General features: G+C 34.4%; 2 protein-coding genes across 6 annotated transcripts; one reads left to right on the top strand and one right to left on the bottom strand.

Annotated features, from left to right (window-relative positions):
- Positions 1 to 8: 8 nt before the first annotated feature.
- On the bottom strand, positions 9 to 7,206 carry LOC140040122 (sialin-like). Of its 2 annotated transcripts, none has more exons than XM_072085811.1 (10): positions 7,003 to 7,206; positions 6,302 to 6,492; positions 5,758 to 5,988; positions 5,027 to 5,114; positions 4,674 to 4,769; positions 4,177 to 4,304; positions 3,710 to 3,859; positions 2,668 to 2,800; positions 1,892 to 2,133; positions 9 to 888 (listed from the first exon to the last, which is right to left on the bottom strand). In XM_072085811.1, the coding sequence occupies exons 1-10, from the start codon at positions 7,046 to 7,048 to the stop codon at positions 640 to 642; spliced, it is 1,554 nt and encodes a 517-aa protein (XP_071941912.1). In that variant the 5' UTR covers positions 7,049 to 7,206; the 3' UTR covers positions 9 to 639. The 2 variants fall into 2 exon arrangements, with proteins under 2 accessions (XP_071941912.1, XP_071941921.1); XM_072085820.1 differs by having other exon boundaries at positions 6,302 to 6,494; positions 7,154 to 7,203.
- A 72-nt stretch (positions 7,207 to 7,278) lies between these two features.
- On the top strand, positions 7,279 to 18,719 carry LOC140040133 (protein FAM167A-like). Of its 4 annotated transcripts, none has more exons than XM_072085841.1 (4): positions 7,279 to 7,416; positions 14,985 to 15,107; positions 16,102 to 16,518; positions 16,915 to 18,719. In XM_072085841.1, exons 3-4 carry the CDS (start codon positions 16,168 to 16,170, stop codon positions 17,194 to 17,196), a joined length of 633 nt encoding a protein of 210 aa, XP_071941942.1. In that variant the 5' UTR covers positions 7,279 to 7,416; positions 14,985 to 15,107; positions 16,102 to 16,167; the 3' UTR covers positions 17,197 to 18,719. The 4 variants fall into 4 exon arrangements, with proteins under 4 accessions (XP_071941942.1, XP_071941934.1, XP_071941950.1 ...); XM_072085833.1 differs by lacking the exon at positions 7,279 to 7,416 and adding an exon at positions 9,348 to 9,638; XM_072085849.1 differs by lacking the exon at positions 7,279 to 7,416 and adding an exon at positions 10,207 to 10,356.
- Positions 18,720 to 23,192: the final 4,473 nt, after the last annotated feature.

Raw genomic sequence — 23,192 nt, 5'->3', positions numbered from 1 at the left:
ATTAAATCATTATTCTTCAAACTAAAATTACCTGAAATTGTAGATAAATTCTGTGAAAATGTGATGCCATGTCTTTTGGTTCAAAAGTATATTTTCATTTTCACGATATTTCTTGTCTATTTTCTTCATATAAATTGTTCTTTCTGATCAGAAGATGTGCAATATATTTATATAAAAGATACACTTCACTTTATACCGTCCATATGTAGAGTAGTAAAATAAACAATTATGCATTTTAATAAAATAAACTTTTTAAAGCATTGTGTTGAGACTTATGTTTGTTTTTATTGATGAAAAAAAGACTTTTCAAGAATCGGTTGAAATTATTATTTTTTAAGGCGAAATCGACTTCTGTTAATTTGAAAGAAATTTGAATTATCATAATATACTAACTGCAATGGAATGTTGTCTACTGGTAAATCTTAGTTCATCAAAATAATCTGTCCCACAGATCAACAGCCGTTTACAAATGACATACTCAATTGTTTTTACCTTACACATTCCATAATTATTATTAGTGCGAATATTGTAATTCTTAAAATATTTCACTTTTTTTAAAATTCATAAAAATTAGGTTAGCATTCAATGTTGCACAAACTAAGTTGTGGCCAAGGTCAGAGTTCATACTGTTCCATTGACTCATGTTTGTACAGGTACAATACCATTTTTTTGTATTGCACTATCGTTGGCTAAGTACGGTACTTCATAGGGTAACCTACCCTCATCCTCACTTTCTTGCAGAAGAGGCTCTGTTGTTTTTGGATCATTGTAAGACTCTTTGGCCCATTCTTGTTCAACACCAGAACCAAATATAAGATAAGTAATGAAACCAAGTAAATAAACACCGCAGCAAATCCAAAACACGATTTGCCATTGTTTTCTTGTTTCCTGGTAAAAAATAAGTTACAAAATGTGAGTGAAAACTATCAAAGTTACGTTGTGTGGGGTAAAGTACAGTAGTGTGGTTGTGTCTGCTTATGTAGGTAGTGGTATTAAGTTGTGTCTGCTTATGTAGGTAGTGGTATTAAGTTGTGTCTGCTTATGTAGGTAGTGGTATTAAGTTGTGTCTGCTTATGTAGGTAGTGGTATTAAATTGTGTCTGCTTATGTAGGTAGTGGTATTAAGTTGTGTCTGCTTATGTAGGTAGTGTTATTAAGTTGTGTCTGCTTATGTAGGTAGTGGTATTAAGTTGTGTTTGCTTATGTAGGTAGTGGTATTAAGTTGTGTCTGCTTATGTAGGTAGTGGTATTAAGTTGTGTCTGCTTATGTAGGTAGTGGTATTAAGTTGTGTCTGCTTATGTAGGTAGTGGTATTAAGTTGTGTCTGCTTATGTAGGTAGTGGTATTAAGTTGTGTCTGCTTATGTAGGTAGTGGTATTAAGTTGTGTCTGCTTATGTAGGTAGTGGTATTAAATTGTGTCTGCTTATGTAGATAGTGGTATTAAGTTGTGTCTGCTTTATGTAGGTAGTGTTATTAAGTTGTGTCTGCTTATGTAGGTAGTGGTATTAAGTTGTGTCTGCGTATGTAGGTAGTGGTATTAAGTTGTGTCTGCTTATGTAGGTAGTGGTATTAAGTTGTGTCTGCGTATGTAGGTAGTGGTATTAAGTTGTGTCTGCTTATGTAGGTAGTGGTATTAAGTTGTGTCTGCGTATGTAGGTAGTGGTATTAAGTTGTGTCTGCTTATGTAGGTAGTGGTATTAAGTTGTGTCTTCTTATGTAGGTAGTGGTATTAAGTTGTGTTTGCTTATGTAGGTAGTGGTATTAAGTTGTGTCTGCGTATGTAGGTAGTGGTATTAAGTTGCGTCTGCTTATGTAGGTAGTGGTATTAAGTTGTAATGAAGTCTTTAAGCAAAATGTTGAATTGATGTAAGAAATTGGCAATCCAACTTACATTGTTTTCAGTTAGAACGCCAACAATTGTTGGGCCAACGAAGCCGGGAATCGTAGCTATAGTATTTGAGAATCCCATCAGCACGCCAGCGTACTTTGGTGCGATATCTAAATGATTTACATTAAATCCTGACATGGAGAATCCACCGCAGGCAACTGCTACAATCAAACACGTAATCGCTAAAGGCTTATTACAACCAACGTATCCTGTGAGTACAAGGAACGTCGCTGGCAGTGTCATACCTGAAAATAACATGAACATTTAATTTTATAATTTGTAAAATTATTTACAAATCAAACTCTACTGGGTTTAGTAATCTTGCATTCCTTCTCACAGCCACTGGGTTGAGTCACATTCTTTCTCACAACCACTGGGTTGAGTCACATTCTTTCTCACAACCACTGGGTTGAGTCACATTCTTTTTCACAACCACTGGGTTGAGTCACATTCTTTCTCACAACCACTGGGTTGAGTCACATTCTTTCTCACAACCACTGGGTTGAGTCACATTCTTTCTCACAACCACTGGGTTGAGTCACATTCTTTCTCACAACCACTGGGTTGAGTCACATTCTTTCTCACAACCACTGGGTTGAGTCACATTCTTTCTCACAACCACTGGGTTGAGTCACATTCTTTCTCACAACCACTGGGTTGAGTCACATTCTTTCTCATAACCATTCTCATCCATTCATTAAAGTAGTGATAAAGATAGTCTATGTGGAAAAGGCTCTACATGTTCATTTCTTTTATGTATACAATATAAGTGTACATACCCAAAGTATTAAATAATTTTCTTGTGTTTGTTGTACTTAAAATTCTATGAAATCTTAAGTAGTCGGCCACCAGACCACCAGTTATGATAATCAACCAGTTGAACATGTACGGTACGGCTGATAGATAACCAGTCTAGAAGTAAACAAATAGTGGTTATTAAAAAGAGATACACATCTTATACTTGTCAATTCTTCACACTGTATCAGACAAATTGTGTGATATAGCGTCACTTATGTATTACATGTGATTCTTGTATCATAGGAACAATTTCACATATGATGCTGTATTTAATATAATTCTTTGATACAGAAGTCATATGTGACACAAAATTTGTGTGATACTTGCCAAATAATGCCATATTCATATATACAGTACTGAGAATAAGGTTCATGCCGTTAATTAGACAGAAATCAAATTAAAATTGGTAGTGCTGCATAGGGAAAAAATGTACATATAAAGATATCTTTATATGTACATTTTTTCCCTATGCAGCACTTTGTTTGTTGCTAACGTTTTCCGTCTTCCGACATTACGCTTTCCACAATTTGTTTTCATTTTTTTCTGTTTATGGCAGGATGGTTTGTTATTGTGTTAGTGTCTACTAGTCCTTGTAAGTCTTTCTTTATTTGATTCATCCAGTTATTTCTTGGTCTTCCTACGGGTCGTTTTACTTTCCTGTTAGTTTCCTTCATTGTTTGTTTGATAGGGGTATCATCCGGTAATCTAATTATGTGTCCATACCATTTTAGTCTCCTTCGTTTAATTCTTTTACTCCATTCTTCTTGTTTTGTTATCTCGTATATTTTCGTGTTACACACTCTATCTGTTAATTTAATATCTATCATCTTTCGCAACATTTAGCACTACCAATTTTAATTTGATTTCTGTCTAATTAACGAAATATTCCACAATTTATTTAAAGATTTGATCACAAACACTTTAGACCACCATCTTTCTCAACGATTGATACAGAATATTGGTAAAATAGACACATATTTAGTCACAAATTAAATACAATATAAATAGTTTATTTGTACTTACTTTAGTGATATCAAATCCCAATATATTCTTCATATATGCTGGTAAATTTGTAAGCATTGTATAGAAGCCATAATTATTGGCAAAGTGAGAAATACTGATTACCCACAAACAAGGAGACTTAACCATTGCTAACAATGGTGGTATTATAGCCTGTATGAAAAGAAAAATCATATCAGAGCTTAGGCAAGTTCATCATCATATAATACTATAATACTGTATATTTATGTATCCTTTTTGTTTGCTTTTGGAGTGATTGCAAGACAGTGCTTATTACCTGTTACAGTAATTTGTTTTTTTAAGAATCTCTAAAGTCTACACTATTAAAAATAGTTTGACAAAAAAGTATGATGTGCCCAAATATGGTAGTGATATAGCCAAATATGGTAGTGATATGACATCACCATGTCCATATACACATCACATTTTTGTTAGTGTAGACAGAGTTATTAAAAAAATATACTTCATACTTTTCCTTTTTTTCCGCCAATAGATTTCTCAATATATTCTAGTTCTTCAGGTGATATTCTAGGATGCTCAGCTGGGGTGTTGTGAACCAACGCTGTCCACAGCACAAACCAAATAAGGCCAAGGGTTCCTGTGAAAATAATCAAAATATTCATTTCTTTCAAACTTGGAGATATCATAGAAATGTATAGATGTAGCAGGAATACATCTTTAATACAGTACCGTCTTTCGTTAAAAGAAAGTGCTTGTGCTGTGTATAACTATTTTGGTCGGCAGTGAGCGTAGTTAGTATTTACCATGCAGATAGTCCATGTTAGGTGTCTTGTTTGCTATCGGCACAGTCCACCATGCATCTATTTCTGCTATCCAGGATATGGGAAACTACAGTAGCTAAACCGTGCAAAAATGTTTTTTTTTTATGCCTAGTACAAAGATGTCAAGGGTTTTACTCTGAAAACATGCATAGTTTCTTCCCTAAAATATGAATATAAAAACATACCAAATATATAGAAGACAGAAGGCCATCCACCTAGAAAGGTTGTTGAGCATAGCCAGCCAGATACAGGATTGGAAAGTACTGTACCTAGTTGAGAGCCTGAAAAGAACAAACACAGACAGCTATTTAAAGAAAATTGCATAAAGCCATCCCCTAAAACCTATTCAGAACAATTGTAACTATATGTTACAAGGTGTCTCTGGTGTCTCACTTTATAACCTTACATAACTGTACTATACACATTATTATGGTTATATTATGAATTTATGATTGAATAAAATTAAGATTAGATGTAAACAAAGATAATACAGTGTTTTCCAGCTGGTCATATAGAGTATTAAGAAATGTAACTATACCGGCATATGTTATAGCAATGAGTTTACTGCGTTCAATAGGTGGCGCCCAATGTGCCCACATTGCATGCATCGCTGGAAACGTTACACCCTGAAAATAAAACCATTAACAATCTGTAGCTTATGATTATTATCTAGGTTTTTATTTATTTATTTATTATTATTGTACTGGGTAGTCTCTTCAGTCAAATTTGTTACAGAATAATTCAAAGTATTAAATACAAGATGCAAAGCCTGGAAAAGACCAAATAAGCTCAATATAGAGCTTTAAGCCTGGTTTCACAAGAACAAAATAACTACTAATGATTGTATCAAATAATATTTAATAAAAAATACTTAAATTTTAAATTTAACTTAACATCAGACAAGTAAGTAGTAGTAATATTACACAAACCAGTAGTGGTGTTAGTAGTCTATGAGTGCTAGCTTACCTGTATAACCAGTAGTGGTGTTAGTAGTCTATGAGTGCTAGCTTACCTGTATAAACCGACAATAGCCAGATTAGCACCGGACTAGAACTAGTCGGCGGTGGGAGTAAGTTACTAAAGAGCAAGTGAAGTGTACATACCTATAACCTAGGCTATTGTCGGTTTATACAGGTAAGCTAGGCACGATATAGACTATAAAATATATTTTAAACAAAATAAAAAAATTACGGAATTACATTTTGTATAGTTTAGTTACAGTATTATAACTTGTTAACTGATGACTAAATATAACAATAACCAGCTTACCTCACCTAGGCCTTCTAATATACGGAGGGCAATAAGATAACTGACACCAGCTCTGGCTGCTAGAGGTGTAAGTAAAGTAAAAATTGTGGTACATAACACACCAACACCAAACAAATGTTTGCCTCCGATGATCCCACCAAGCCACCCTCCTGGTATTTGAGTAATCAAATATCCGTAAAAGAATGAAGACAGGATTTGTCCTCGTGTATTTTGGTCCCAATCAAACTCGCCCTGAGGAAGAAAAATTGAATACAATTTTAATAAAAAATTAATATTGACTATAGGATTTAGTTTGGCAATAATATTTATTACATCTGTCAAGGAGGAGGTTATGTTTTCATGCCTGATTGTTTGTGTATTTCTTTCTATATTTGTTAGTTAGCATGATTACTCAAAAAGTAATTACCCGATTTTCATAAGATTTTAAAGGATGGTTTCATAGCTGTATGGGAACACATTCATATTCTTATGTCTAGATGAAGGTTTGCGCTCTCTGAGTGCCCTTCTAGTTATAATAATAATCTCAATTAATTATTTTTCTGACCTGATCTGCTGTTGAATTGTATGTTTCAGCCGGACATTCAGCATTTGTATAATTATCAGCTGTGTCGTTTGATGCTGTCATGGCAACAAGGGCGACGCTCAAGTTAACTCTCATAGCATATACATTCACAAAGCCTAAACAGCCCATAATAGCTAACACATACCGACATGATATAATGTGTGGTATCCGTTCTGTAAATACAAAATAATAGTAAACTTTGTTTACATTGAAATTAAAAAAAATAATATTATTTTCTCGTAACCCATAAACAATCAATTAATATTTGTAATGTACACCAAACAAAGGCGTTTGCAAGGAGAGAGAGATAATTAATACTGTATATAAAATAATGTATTATTGTACACACTTTAAATACCGTACATGATACATGTCATGTTCAAAGCTGCATATAATTTTTTGATTGTTGCGGCACCACTACGACAATCAATACACCACTCACTCTGCTAGGCCAACTCCTCATGATGGTCTCTGTTCTGGACGCAATACCGCACACACACTCTTTCTATCTACCCAAGCCTATCATCATAGTAGGCCTAGTAGTAGGCTAAGCCTACTATTGTTATACACAATACAGAGAGTGAGCTGACAGAGAGTGAGCTGTCTGTCATACTGACACTGCATTCCACTGCTGCAGTGGGGCCTAGCTGCATCATGCCTAGCTATAGGCTAGGCTAGCCTACCTTTTAATCTCTCTAAATACACAGAATGTTCCGAATCACCCGACATTCTGCATTAACTGGAATAAAGGAATATAATTGAAATGTAATATACAATTAAAAAGTTCTAATAATTTATCAAATTAAATATTGCATTATTGCTAAAATAACTTATCGACGACGATTTCGAGCGATTTCCACTCAACCAAAACATCGGAGGTCACCTGACACTCCATACCACGTGAGGGAGACTAAAACTAAAAAGTTTTTACGACAACAGTGGGCGCACTGAAAGTTCACCACAAAACTTCACCTATCGCTCTCTTCCCCGCCACAGAAGGATATCAAAGATCAATATCATAATAGCATGTACTTTTATTTGTTCTTGTTTAATTTCTGACGTCATTACAGGCAAATGAAACACTTTTAAAAATCAAGGTAAGCCGTTTATTTCTTTCTTCTTTTGTTAAAATGTTTTACTCATTTTATGAAACTCATGATCTGTAGATAGGTCTTTCTTTAATTTCTAATTGTTATATTTTCCTAACTAAAAAGGATATCTTTTGATGAGAGGTAGTGCTCCACTCTGATGGGAAGGGTTTAGCGAACAAGCCGCATTTAATAGGACGATAACGATCGACGATAAATAATATTGCATCCTACATAAAATAAAAGAAATTAGAAAAATGTTCCTCCATTTATGGTGCCCGATTAAGTAAGAAGAGCAGTAAAATGGATGTGGATTTTGGATCATGACGTCATTTGATTGGATAATATATTATTTCATCACATCACAGACAGCATAATGGTTATCCTATAGTTCTAATTCTTATGTTTATCTATTTATCGTCTATCATTATCGTGAAGCATGATCAATCGACTATATGAATGTTGGATAGTGTTGGCGTGGGTGTATAATCTGCCTTGGCCTCCTTACAACAAAATGTCTAATCATGTTGCCTTTGATATCAAATACATGTTTAATGTAGCTCTATAACATTAACACTTTTATAATGGCCCCAGTGTGACTTAAGTGGTGACATCTGTAATGAGTTGCTGGCTGGGAATTCATGCTATGCTGCATACATAATGGTAATGTTGTGAATCATCGTGTTTAATTTCATTTTTAATAAATAAATCAACCTTAGATGAATTGTTTACAGATGTTTTTACAGTTCACATGGTTAAAAAGTTGTTGTTACGTCATCACACGTAATGCTCCGGAATAGTTCAAACTATAATGACGTCATATAGGTCTATGAATGAATCATGAGTTGACCAATCACACGCGATAGTTTGGATGATTGGTAAAATTACTTAGAGCGTAAGAAGTTACTGCGTTGCGCGCCAAAACCAGCTGTTACTTGTGATTGGTTAACCCAACTTGTGTTGCGTGATGCGTACAACACCACGATATTGGGAGGTACCTCACCGCCAATGGATTGGAAAATAGAAAATAAATAATTAATACGTACAAATATATTATAATGTATTATTACAGACAACTTATGCGGTTATTCAGTTCTTAATTGAATAATCATTCGATTGATTTTGTTTATATTCATAACTTGATCTGTGATGATAGTGTAATTCATAAAACATTTCAATACTGAAGCGAAAAAAATTGTAGTCATTACCTCACTCTGTTATAAAATACCGATTCGCGTCATTTCACGCAGATGCATTTCCCACGAGTTCGCTGTTGTTATATCCATTGGTGCGGAGACTTCGTTGAATATATTAATGTTTGAGCAGCCTCTCTCTCTCTCTCTCGGATACATCGCTATGAATTCGTGCACCGGATCAAATCCGAACGGAATCCGGTAGGGATATGCGTTAGGAACGGTTTCATTCTTAAACACTAAACCCATTTATCCGGTTTTTTTTATCCGGCCACCGGACCAGAATCCGGGCAATGTGAACGTAGCTTAGGGGGAGACACAATGGATCATCCGTGATTCACACGGTGATGATAGGAGGTCAACTCACTTGCGTTGCGCGTATGCCCTTGCGTCGCGCGTACGACCTTGCGTTGCGTTTAACCACTTTGCGTAGGTACAACCAAAATGACCGTGTACTTAATTGACTATGTATCCTTCGAAAACACTGTCAAAACGCACTACTCTCTCCATAGCGTTGAGATACAATAGACCGAATATATAAACTGGTATTAAATATCGCAGCAGCACTCATGACCAAATGCATGTATAAATGGTGTTCATTATAATACCTCTACGGCAACTGTGAACGTTGTGTGGAAAAACTAACCGAGGCGCAACCGAGGCAAGACCTTGACACAATGTGACGGAATACTTGATAATTATATAAACGGTACATAATGCTTCCTTTGAGTCCAGTGAAACGGATGCATCGCAGCACACGGACGGTAATGATAAATGGGCACGCGTAAAACACAATAATCGATGTTTTCTGAGAAGAATCAAAGAGAAAAAATTCAGTGTATTCTGAAACCTAAAACTGTAAACAGTATTAATGTCTGGTACAACAACGATACATTGTTCTTGCAACGAAGAACCGCCTACCATTGTTACTATGGTGATACGTTATTCTTTTTATTATATATTTCGATGATGGTCTTTTAATCTATCAAATCAGTTCCCTGTCGTGTGGTACAATCATCTCATCTACGCAAGGTATCGGTATGTTTACTTCGACATTTTTTATAATTTGATTTGAATAACGTTGATGCGTTTGCTGCTTTGAACGCGTCTACGGCGCTGCGCGCCCAAATGCTGCTGCGTTTGCTTTGAACGCGTTGGAGGTGCGTTCTTGACGCAAGCATGACGCGAATGCGATAAGTGTTTTTTTATGGTGTCAATTAACTCAAATTTTAAGAGCACGGCAGATTTGTGTTTTATTCGTAGTAACGAACAATTCCATAGCATGGCCTATTATTAGTAAAGTACTTTATAAGTTTATGTGAGGGTTAAAATCCGCATAACCGTTGTTTTCAATGTAGCATGCATTCGTTTGGCTCAATAACAATAACCTATTATAAAACTGCATGCTAAAACTTTAATGTACGTACACAAAACCAACGATATTATTGCGATTTGAAGGTGGACCTATGTCGGTCAATCACCGTACTTATTGATTTTATTATCCAATAATACTTTTACGGATATATTGTAATATTGACAAGCATAGATCATTAAGTTCATCTGAATAACATGTTGTAGAACGTTCAGTTCAGTATTGTATCGCGTTATTAATCGATTCAACTCACTTGCATAGTGTTTTGTAAAGATCAGAAAAATTTCCACTACAGTAGGACTAGTAGAGTAATTTGTGACGAGTAACAGTAATTTAACAACCGTAAACCTTCTACTATTTATTCTGTAAATGAGAGTTGATCTGGTAAGTAAGCTGATAGTGTATTGTATTAGATTAGAACAGGTCTTATTTAGATCTGATCTTATGTTAAGTTACTTAGATACGGTATTAGTATAAATGCTAATGTTATGCGATGGTGATGTGTTAAACAAGTAGCATTTTGTATGCCAAAAGCGTTTCTTGTTTTATAACCCATTATGGTGGTTACTAGTAACATGTGCGTTATAACATAGTACATTATTTTAGATAGCCAATTCAGTAAAGATTCCTATATGTTATGTATATGTATGTCCTATAGAACGTACGAGCAACGCAAGTAATTTGACCAATCAAAAGTAAAAGTTCGGTTGATCGTTTGTGATTGGTCATTACTTGCTTAGCGTGCGCGAAATGTAAACTTTCTTTTTTTTTAATTTCTTTTTTTTTTAATAAAACCCGAAACTAATTTGTATGAAAAAGGTCCAGACATTGAATAATAGGATAATAAACCGACCGTCTTGTATATAGTCATTTGTTTAATCCAGCATGTAGTCGTGTGTCCTCAAGCTTTGTCTTCTTTCTTGTGTTTGATTTTGATTTTTTTAATTCTATTTTCGGAATGACAATAACAATTAAATCCGAGGTCGATAGATGTTTAGTTAATTTGTAAATATTTGTTAGCTAGTTAATCAATTAAGCTGTCTTCTTATTGGCTTCTTTGTGATAATTATTTGATTCTAAAAAGTAACAAACTTAACCCACTGAGATTTGACGGATTAGTTTCAAATTTTCCTGACTCATTTTAACTGGGTGAGATTAAATTAATATCAAAATAGATCACAAGTAGATTAATGCAACCGATGATATTGTTGACATTATCAGCCTTTTGTTTGTCATTACAATTCTTGTTATATTTACTATGAATGTGATGAAGAAAATAATCTGACACGCCCGCGTTAAAATATTGATCATAACAACACGCGCGCACACCAACGTTCACGCCCGCGTTCAAATATTGATGATAACGATACGCGCGCGCATAAACTCAACATGATCTTCCGTGGACGTGTAGGCTGCGTTATCCTCTCCCAAAACCCGGCCTTCGGTTTCAAATTTGTAGCTGAATATTTCTAACAAGGACACCGAGATTGAACATACAAATATCCAAGTAAATTAACCTGTAATGAACTCACTTATAATTAAGTGCACTTGTAAAGTGATATTAAGTTTAATTAAACTGTTTCGATATAATTGATAAACCTTGTAGATGTGTCGATTGTTTGTTAATGACATTTGAAATAAACATTTGATGTTTACCGGTTGCAGACGTGCATTGTCATCACACACCTGTACATGCCTTGCAAGGTAAACTATTGTGCATTTTTCAATAACAAGATCATCATTCTGTCAAAATATATCGTTGTACGGAGTAGTATCTGACAATAATTATTATATCCGTAGTAGCGGGATGATTTATAGAATCACGCCTGTGTGACGTGTTAGCATGTGACGCGCGCGTTAACATACGCCAGCGCGCAAATTACTGCCTCTCTCTCTCTCTCAGTCATATTTAATTAATTAATCAGCATACCGCGCCGCGAGTTGCGTATTATAACATATTCAATAGTAAGTATGGTATGAAGAATGAATGTTTTGATTGGATTTGATTTGATTAATATAAATATTGATTTACTCTATTTATTCATATCTATAATAATAATTCATATTCAAATCCTCAAAATACGAATAGTTTGTATAGAGACGTAACATATCGATGTATATCTATGACAGCTTGATAACAATCTCTTCTTATTATCAAATCCTTTTAGTCAGTCACAGTATGCATGTTTTTCTTAACGCTTTATTATTGTCAGCTTCTTATCTTTTTCACCATCGTTATTTTGGGCGTGAATACAAGAATAGCAAAGTATGCCTACGACGCACGCATGAGTTCAGACGTACTCGATAGCCCCATGTAGGTGATTTTAACTTAGTATCAGAGAGAAACATCATTGAGAAGACGCAGCCACAAGGACGGACGCACGCGTAAAGTAATTTGTCCAATCACAAGCAACTTCTAAAAATTCCGTCGCTTATTGCATGCATTGTTGAAATTGCGCGTGCGTTGCGTACATCAGCAATATCGTACGCAAAACGCAAGGAAGAACGATAAGAAAGTAGGCCTATTTTGAACGATCAGAGGCGATCACCTAGCTGTCGCTTGTGATTGGTCAACAATTGCGTTGCGTCGTTGCATTGCGTTCACCAAGTGGGAAAAAAACCTAACCGTGCAATCTTAAATCAAATAAAATAATTATGTGTGTATGTATTTTTTAGGATCAATTGAAACCCGCTGAAATAATATCGATTATTTATGACTGATTTAAAATTATATTTCAGATTCATTGAGGAGTACCTTGTACAAACTAATAAATTCAAATAGCGGACAATTTTCGTATAATTATCGGAAATAATGCATTGGAATGATTGGTATGTTATTCAGTGAAGTGTGAATGCAATTGAACAACGTTACACGCGATGCATAAGGCTCCGTTCACACAACACTAATTTTCGTTTTGTGACATGCATGGTTGACGCGTTAGTCCTACTGTATGATGATGGTATAAAGATAGACGTATTTATTCTGAGTGCAATAGTGCTGAATTCGGTGATTTTTAAGTGTAAATAATTGACATTTAGCATAATCAAACTTTCTCACGAAGTTTTTTTATCCACATAGATTTTAAGGACGTGTTGATAACGTTTTTGATTGGACTCGGGGTATATTTTGGAATTATCTGATAAACTCGCTTTGAATTGTCTGCACCTTTACTCAACAAAGGTAATAAAACAGACAATCCAACACACAAAAATTGGAAATGACGTAATACATGATTTGACGCGCGCGTTCAATCGCTGATAATTTGGTACGCGTGCGTCAATTTTGCGTCTCATGACGAATGTTTCTTTAACAAAAGGCTTCATAATATTAAACCTCAAATACATACAATATAAGAGCATAATTTGAAGGTAATTTATTGCTTTACGCTTTGATTTTCATATCCCATCATCACAACAGGTGATACGCCACCGATGTCATCAATCAATACCAATCAATACCGTACAACCCTTTTATAAAAAAAGTTGTCGATTTCTCTTTTCTGAACACCTGAAACACGTTATGTCTCACGTCACATTGTGGAGGGTTGCGCTTTTACTGAGGCGAGTGAATCAGGGGGCAGTAGTAACGTATGCTGGTTCACTTTGGACGATGAGAGCCTATAGTTAAAGTATAATAACGTCAAACGTATGTAGATGTTATGTGTACGTCACACTTGTTTCATATATTTTAGTCGACTGCTTGTATTGTATTTAAAATTAATGTAGTCAAAGATAGATGTGATCAATGTGAAATATTCGTGAGGTTATTTCGCATGAATTTTACTTTATCATTTCTATTGGCTTAGACTACCTGCTTTAAAATTGGTTCTCACTTGGACGAACGCAAGAAGGAGGAGGACCATCTGAACTGTCGCTTGTGATTGTGAACAACTCACTTCCTGCGTTGCGCGTACGTAATTGCGCTGCGTCGTAGTGGAAACCAAGCCTTATTTCTATTAATACATCGCACTGCACTGATCCAGCAGTCCCTGGAATGCCCACTATTGTATGTAGTACATTCATCGATATTTTCGTCTATTTTATATCTTGTTTCGATTACAAAGACCACCGTATACAAGTTGTTAAAGCGTAAATAATTTTCTATAACATAGTAATAAAATCGTTGAATTATATTTATTCATTTTACTCTAACCATGTATAAAAATTAAATAAAAATGGTACAGTCCTGTACTCTGTACTGCATAACTGTACTCTACTATAATAATCATATTAACCATTACAATGCATTTTTGGCAACAGAAACAATACAAAAACTAAAGCCTTATCCCTCGCGTGGTTCCAAACATAGGATTACCATATTATTGTGTGAGAGAGAGAGAAGACTGAGCCTCTACCAATCCTCCTGTGTTCTTTTTTTGGAATTTAACGCAATACTTTTGAATGAACGCGTCAGTAATTACGGAAGTTTGGACTTCACGGAACAACAATTATATAATACCTAGCATAACACTGCTGTACTATAATAAAGGGTTAGTAGCGATAATCAAACCATACGACTGTGGCATACTATTGAGGTAAGACGTACGTGACATAGCTCTGAGGCTGATCAGTGGAATTTTAAAAAAGAACTTTTTATCGTGTTTTATTGTACCAAACCTTCAAGTTGTTATTTGGTTGTAATTTTTTGAAAGAATTTCTTACCAATCCGTTTGACTTTTATACGACGTGTACGTCGCTAAGTATAACGGTAAGCGCATGGTTGCGTTTAGGAGCACGATTTCGTCGTCTGGTTTGGTTGCCATATCAACAGTAGTGTTTACGCACGAAGTATACGCGCGCGTTTAGTTTCAATGCGTTTGCGCAGACCGTTCAGACGATCAGCTCAGATAGAACTACTTGGCCCTATCGTTGTTGAATGTTTCCTCCTTTATGTAAGAGAAGTTGTTTCGTTGTGAACGCCCACTTGTAACGTACAGGCCTACATCGTGTGTATTGAATGGTTAAAACATAGGCCTCGGTATGTTTGCTCAAACTATTTTTTTATCTTACAGTTGAAAAGGCCAGGCTCGACAAAACCAAACGAATATTTACCTATGTCAACCATCACAACCTTAAATGTGCCTTTTGTATGACCGTTGATCTCAACAACAAGAAGGGATTTTAATTTTAAAATAGTAAGTACAATTTATTAGAGATCATGATACTAGGCCGAAGTCTAGGTAGAACTATTGTAAATAAAGGATCGCACGTACCGACAAACTGACTCTAGGCCGAAGTCTAGGTAGAACTATTGTAAATAAAGGATCGCACGGACGTACCGACAAACTGACTATATAACCGCATAAGCGATGCTTAAGCCTACATATTAATCTCAAAGTATAGTACGCCTCTCCATATTCTGGCCTTGGATACCGCAATGCACTAACTTATTGAATAACCAATTCTATAGCCGTTATTATTTTATTACATGTTTACACTAACAATTAATTAAAGCAATCCTAATCAATATTAATTAGATGATACGGTACTTAAATCCAGACAGAAATAAGAACGAGTAAACTGTAGAATACGTTACAGTGAAGTCGTGAGCAAACAGAATAATTGATTATAAATCAATATTAATTATAAAGTGACTAGTTACGTATGTTGATATAGTTTGTATTTGTAACAATAAAAATCGATTTTTGCTGGGAATCTTCAACGTGTCTATGACTTGATAGTTAGCCCAGGGTGAATTATATAAACCTTAAACAGGAACTTGAACATTATTAAGTACAGTAACAGTTGGCAACATGCAGCGCGCGTGTGTGGGTTGCCAACACACCACCAGGACGTGACTACTATACTTGATGTAGTACCCATTTAGGTGATTAAAGTGCTTGTCCTGTAATTCCACGAGTAGGGCTATTATATCCTACCATGGGCCATACATTACATGTACCCATACATTTGAAAGACCATGGCCATAAGTCTATGATCCAGATACAATCGCGTATAGCAGATTAATTGCAGTGTCTCTAACAAACGAGAAAAGAAACAGTAGTAATAATAATAATTGATGCGCGCTCGTATCTGTTTTGATCATCATTCTGTTGCAACACTCTGTATGTACTTAAACGCAATATGACGTCATGGTGTTCTTAATGCTTTGTCCGTTTTATTTTACAGGTTTGTTGTCAGGGTGAAATAAGTTGAAACTTATTCTTAAATTTAAACTCTACCAATTATAGCACAATGCCTGATGGTGATAATATGGAAGTTACGTCACCAATAAAAATCCAAATTCACGAATATGCGAAAGACTTTGATTCGCCTCGATCACCAACCGTTAAAAAGTTATCAACTAGTGATATCTTGGAGGTCATACACGAAGATAGGGAGAGCGAAATGACTCGGCTGAAATTTGTAGCAAAGAAATTAAATCTAGCAACTAGAAGACCATCATATATGAAGTGGCTTGAGGACTTGAAAAAGCCAGCGCTTGCTAGTTATGATAAAAATTGTGAAAACAGGAAAGAAACAAAAGCGTATGGAGAGAGGAAACGAGAAGTGGAAGAGGGAATATCGTGGCTTAAAAGTGAATTGGTACGTAAATCGTTATCGTTATCGGCTTGTAAACCTTTTTATCTATTCTATCTAGGGCCACTAGTTATTCTATCATTTGCTGAGTACATAGCTGCCCGTTCCATTGTATATTATAGTTTTCGTTGTTCACACTAGGCGCAACGCAAAAACGGCAAAATAAAAGGCAATTAGCATTTGACCAATCACAATCGACAGTTATGGTAGATTGCGTCTGATTGGTCAAATAAGTACGTTGCGTGTACGTACGTCATTGCGCTTCTCATTAAGAAGAAATGCTGAGTACAGACTTAATAGCACATCTTTACTATCAACTATCAGCTCGCTTATAACTATAGCATGATATAGATTAAATAAATAATAATGAAATATTTAATTTTATTAATTTATTTTCAACAGATGTTAATGAGACAACAGGATCAGACGTTAGCCCAGACGTTACTAAGTCTTCGCGCCGAAATCAACGAAATGCGACTCCAAATGAGTTGCAATGAACATAAAGAAATCATAGAGGATGTGCGCTTGTCGATCGTTGACGAAGATGAGACAGCCAGCGATTACAATGATTTAGCCACAACGGACAGACCGCCAAACTTTTGTGAAATGGATCATGAACGACCGCTTAAGACACTCGGTGTGACGCGTATGAACTTACGCGCACGCAGGTTTTCGCTCATGTGACCTAAAACTGAAAAATACGGATACAACCAATAAGAACCTAGTATACAGTATTTAGGCCATGACGAGTATCGATGTTTGCAAAAACGCGTTCAAGTGGAACTTGTCATTAACAATTTTGACGAAATTTAAAAAAAACTTTAACATATGCAATAATGTGATTTTAATGTTTGTCACGGAAAATTATGCAAAGGAATAGCCTAATGAATTCTCTATAGAACTCATGGATTAATGGCCCTTTACAAGCATAGGCCTAGAACACAGATATACCGTAGAGATGTACCCCCGTTGATATACAAACCACATCTTTTGACGGAATACAGGAATACGATAATAACTTTATTATGTTGGTCGAACGAAACGAAAGGGTAATTTATTCTCACGATATTCTTGGACAGGTGACGCGGTTTCTCATGTATTTGGTCTCAAGTGGTGTGTTCCCATGACAACGAATGATTATGCAATTATTACATAAACGCCATAAAATATGTTTTATGTTAGTTGACAAGTTATAAGAAAACGCGTACAGGTCACTCAACTTCCGTTATTATAAGCATATTTTATAATATTATTTTATATATAGCTTTAATGTATATAAAACATAATTCAATTTTAATTCAAGTTGAATGCGATGTAAATTATTGTAAAAAGAAAGAAAATAGACATAAAAATGACAAAACAAAGTTTAGTTATATTTTTAGATTTGCAACATTAGTTTTTATAATAATGAAATGATTATAACTCAAATTTTCATCGTCGATCTGTCGGTGCTAAGTATCGTCGATGGGTAGATGCTAAGCATCCGTATTACCACGGACAATTGGTACAGACTTAATTGAGCATTTTGTGTGTCGCATATCATATGAAATAGATTGCAAGAATACATAGATAATAAGCAAAATGCAGTTTCAGTACTGTGTGGCCGTATTTATCAATCACACCTAAGTGACATATTACACTTAACTCACTAACTATTTAAGTTCCCTTAAATTGTATTCACTTGGATAGGAGATTTGTTTTAACTTTAAGGGTGTTTTCCTTAGCCAAGTGTGAATGGATAATACAGCCACTGGAACTTAGGCATAATTAAAATTAACACAAATATTTAAAATAATACAGCCACTGGAACTTAGGCATAATTAAAATTAACACAAATATTTAAAATAAGTCGAGAGGGGTACTTTAAGAGCTCGGTATGCTTAGATGTATATTTAGGATACTGTTTAATTTTAACAAAAACATGTCGTGGGACACCTTGATACCAGAAACGTTGATTAAATAATTATTGTGAAGGTTAGGTAATAATTGAATGCAAGTTAAAAAAAACCAATTGTTTCAATATAGACCTTGTCACATATCGACCATCAGTACATAACTTATATATGATACCTTAATTATTTTTAATAAAACTTTTTGATATAATAAGTAATTGTGTCTACATAATTTGTCAGCGTCAAATAATAAAATACTTTACTTGACTTTGGAATTTTCAATATTCAATGTCTTTCAATTTGTAATACGCGGGGACGGAACTAGAGAGACATGTTGCGACGAACATTTTTCTTCACAAATATAAGCCCTAATATTAAAATGACGATAGTATTATTGATGAAACTTGTGGGCTTATTTTTTTTTTTTTTTAAGTCATTTTTTGAATGAGTATGAAACAATTAATGTTTTGGTCCACGAGAAAGAAGGGAACGGGGTTTCTTTAATTCAATGATCGATCAACAAGTGGTGGTGGTTAGTACGAGACGTTCAGACTAAGCAAGTTTGAGAGAGGGCGTTAACAGCAGAGGAAGAAATTGTGGGAACCACCAAACTGCATCCTTGGAGTTTTAAGTATTATTAAATCATGCCTTCTTAAATTTCGCCTTGGTAGGTAAGTGTAAACTATTTAAATGCATATAAAGTTTTTAAACTTATTCAGATACATGTAGTTGGCATTTAATGTTACATTTGAATCACATTCATCATGTCACGATTCTTGGGCTAGCCTGCCCAGCCTGCCTGGGAATTTGTTTTAGGGAACACCACCACTACCACCACTCGGGGCAACATGGATAATGGGTCACTATGATATGGTTTATCAATGTATTCTGGGAACGGGCCTAGCCTAGAAGAAGAATACCGCCCTAGAGAACGGTGACATTGTAAACGTTTTATTTACTAACTCTGTTGCCTAATAATAAATACTTTTTAAGCAGTTTATGTCAGCTGCTAGCTGAGGGTTTATAAATAATGCATTTTTTTTAGTCAAAAAAGTTAGTCTTAATTGTTTGTGTTATTTTAGACTTGACTGACGAGGCAAGGAGGATGTGATTCTGAAAGAAGTTGAATTCATTTTGAGAATTTTTTTTTTCAGAATGTCATTCATTTATTTCTTTGCAATGGAAATTAAAAAAAGTATATGCTGAAAGAATATTATGCTGGCCACTTCAGGACCATCTTTTGGTCACATATTCAATAAATATATCAATAAACAATACCACATACTAGTCTTTCAAGGTCCCTACATAAGCTTGAACAAATAATTGAATCAATTTAGTGACTTACAATTGATTAGCCTGGAGCCACAAACCAGCTCGGATGAGCAAAAACCATTGTCTTGATGTCTGGCGAGCACCATTGTCCCTTAATCTTTGCATTCACTTACCCTAAAGAAACAGTTAACTGTTGACTTGGAGTCATTCACTAAACCCTAAAGAAACAGTTAAATTTGTTCTGCTTCGCTTGTAAAAACGATAAAAGATACAAAAAGAACATAAGAATAATTATATGCCAATAAACAGGCATCCATATTCACTAAGTTAAATGAATTATTATGGGTGAACAACACATGGCAAATAAGTTAATTATTATTAGTATTACACAAGTGATAAGATTGATCACCTTAACTTTTTTTCAATTTAGAATTTAGTAGTCATGTGAGGGGGGCGGGGGAGGTGGTATGGGAGTCATGTAAGTCAGAAAGACTGTCATTTTGACCCACCCTAAGATATAACATTAAATAGGTCAGTTTTAAAAATAACCATATTTTTTATATCAAAGTCCATTCTATAAGATAAACAAAAATGGGTAAAAGTATACAATTATTGGAATCAAATTTGATTTAAAAAAAATTTTTATCAGTTAAGCACTTATTAACTAACTTAAGCACTTCTTTAAATGATTGATGATAATTGGTAAACCTGTACTTAAAAGGAAATACTTGTTTTAATGGTATTTTGAAATAAAAGATTATAAACTTAAATGATGGCAAACTTTTAAATCGATAAATATTTCCTTTTCGTTTGATTATTCAATTAAGTCATCTTCAGCCTAGAATTTTGAATGAATGATCTTTAGTTGTGCCATTCAAGTGGTATTGTTGACTTTGTTGTTCAAATGTAATCCGTCTCTTGTCCTGACTTCTAGCCTTTTATCATTGTTTGTATAAAGGCACGTATAAGACATAGTCAACTCGTATTCTATTGCCATTTAATAGTATCGATTAATCCTTTACCATTGTGTAAGAACCTCTAGCGTTTCACAATGTTACCTGGGTACGTGTATTGTTCTCAACATCCTTTGAAAATGGACGCTATCATATAAGATTTGTCTTCTGAGAGGTATTGTGACGTTAAGAAATCTAGCTCTTCAGTGCGGTGTTAGGTTGGTGTGGATGTTACTTAAGACAGAGTGTGTCGTGTTCTTAGTTACCAACACACTTGTTGATTTAAGGTAAGCTACTTGGTAATCATTAACATGTAATTTTAGTCAATCTCTCAAAATACAGTTCACTTTGGTAGTCAGGTAAGGTTTCAGTTATGTTAATTTTAGCCTGTGTTATTTCTTTACAAAAAAGGACAAAATTGCCATGAGCTAGTTAGCCCTATTTACCATCACTTCGTCTTTTAGTTACTGCTTTGAAAATGGCACAAAAGCAAAAAGGGGGAATTCTTTAGAACCCTACAAACCCACTGGTTACTAGCTTGGTTGCCATGTAAATTGCGTGAATGCAATAAATACATTCAATGTGGAATTTAGAATCAACTCAAGTTTCAACTATTATTTGTACTCATTTTTCTCATAAATTTTAATTTTTTAAATGAATCTTATATTGGATGTTTGTGTGCAATTTTGCTAGATAAATGTGTATACTATTTTTATATTTGTGTATAGTATTTTCTGTTTTTTTAAATAAAATATTTTTTGATAAACCACAATACATTTTTTTTGTAATAAGGTCCACCTCTTTAAGTTGTATTTGTTCGTGATATAATTCAACTTAATGGAAACTTATTTATGTATTCTTAGTTTTCATAGAGAAATAGATCTAGCTCTCAGAAAACCAACTCCGAGTCGAGTTTCAATTTGTCTGTAACTGTAATAAATCGTTGTTGTATAATTGTAATGGTATGTTATTCATGTGGTCTTTTGGTCTTGGAAACAAGATATTGTTGTTTTGGTAAAGTTTACAATACTCACAATTTGTTTGATGGATGTGGAACAGTTTGTAGTTGTTTCTTTTTAAAGCTTAATAGTCTCTTGTTGTCTTGGCTTTGGTAAGGGTTTTGGATGAGATCTTTCAAACAGGAAAGATTTTGTGCAATTTGTTTGATGATGTAAAAGTTTTTAATTGTTTTAAATTCAAATGACGTGTATGAAGCAAATCAAAAGATTTGAAAGTTATTTGTAGTGTAAAACAAAAGTAGTCAAGAAAAATGATTTTTGAACTTTTGTTTGACGACAGTATTATAGTTTTTTTTGGAAAAATGTTTTCATCTGTCTTTATATTAACTATCTGTATATTATTATAATTCTTATGCTTAAACCATTCATGAATACGTACTGTACATGTGCAGAAGAACTAAGGCAAATCGCAAACCAAGGTTACTAGGGGGCTGCTCTACAACTAGCAAAGCTACTATACTCCTAGCAACCACTAACATCTAGTCATTGCCGCCAGAGGAAGATTTGTTGAAAACAAGTCGAAACGTTGCACAGGTACATATTCGTGAATGGTTCAAGCTTAAGAATTATATTATGGTTATAGAGCATTTTTTAGAAAATGCATAATACATTTATCAGATTTGTGAGGGACAATTAATACATTTTTATGACAACAGGATTACGGTTGATTCCATAAAGTGGATAAGGTGATAATCCTATATTACAATGACAAGATAATGTTTTACTTATTTCATAGACACCCAGACGACACACTTTAAAAGCTCTGTCTACACTAGCAAACTTAATATGTAACAACAAAATGTGACGTGCCCATATATGGACATGATGATGTCATATCACTACCATATTTGGACATAATCACTACATATTTGGGCACATTTCAGTTTTGTTGTCAAACTAGTTCGATAGTGTAGAATGAGCTTTAGTTAATGCCAGAAAGTTCTTATAAACTTAAAACCCTTTAAATGTTCTTAACATTTTTCATATTGTTTGGTTTTTTAAATGATAGTCTGTTTAATCTTTTGGAGATTTCGCAGATGTTCATATTAATCAACCTGTCAATTGTATATTAAATTTGTCATTTTAAATGTATTGCGGGTTGAACAATAATATTAACATTGTTTCCATGGTAATGTGATGTAGTGGAAGAGGTTAATGGATTGGATGACATTCTTAACGGAAACACTTAATTACAATCATTATGTTATTGTTGAATGCTTAAAAGGAAATTGCCATTATTAATAGTAATTGGCATTTCTGTACTGTTGCTGTTTACAGAGATTCTACATGTGTAAAAACTAGTAATGTACAGGTCATTTTCTAGTTCATTATTGTTTTAAAGCTCTGTCTACACTATCAAACTTTATGTGACAAAAATGTGATGTGCCCATATATGGACATGATGATGTCATATCACACTTTTTTTGTCAAATACTAGTTTGATAGTGTAGCTATAGATTTTTAGATTATATGAATTGATGAATATATGTTATAAAAACATTACTATATAATTAATTTGAAGGAATTTTTGAATTATAGCAACT

This window comes from Antedon mediterranea, chromosome 1 (assembly GCF_964355755.1).
Source record: "Antedon mediterranea chromosome 1, ecAntMedi1.1, whole genome shotgun sequence".
In the NCBI taxonomy this organism is placed as follows: Eukaryota; Metazoa; Echinodermata; class Crinoidea; order Comatulida; family Antedonidae; genus Antedon; species Antedon mediterranea.
This window is presented reverse-complemented; position numbering and strand designations above follow the sequence as displayed.

Excerpts from the sequence above, each read along its gene's own strand:
- LOC140040122 (XM_072085811.1), bottom strand. The coding sequence starts at position 7,048 with ATGTCGGGTGATTCGGAACATTCTGTGTATTTAGAGAGATTAAAAG. Across the intron at positions 6,493-7,002 it reads GTATTTAGAGAGATTAAAAG|AACGGATACCACACATTATA; the intron begins GTAGGCTAGCCT and ends TTGTATTTACAG. Across the intron at positions 4,305-4,673 it reads TTCTGTCTTCTATATATTTG|GAACCCTTGGCCTTATTTGG; the intron begins GTATGTTTTTAT and ends TTATTTTCACAG.
- LOC140040133 (XM_072085841.1), top strand. The coding sequence starts at position 16,168 with ATGCCTGATGGTGATAATATGGAAGTTACGTCACCAATAAAAATCCAA. Across the intron at positions 16,519-16,914 it reads CGTGGCTTAAAAGTGAATTG|ATGTTAATGAGACAACAGGA; the intron begins GTACGTAAATCG and ends TATTTTCAACAG.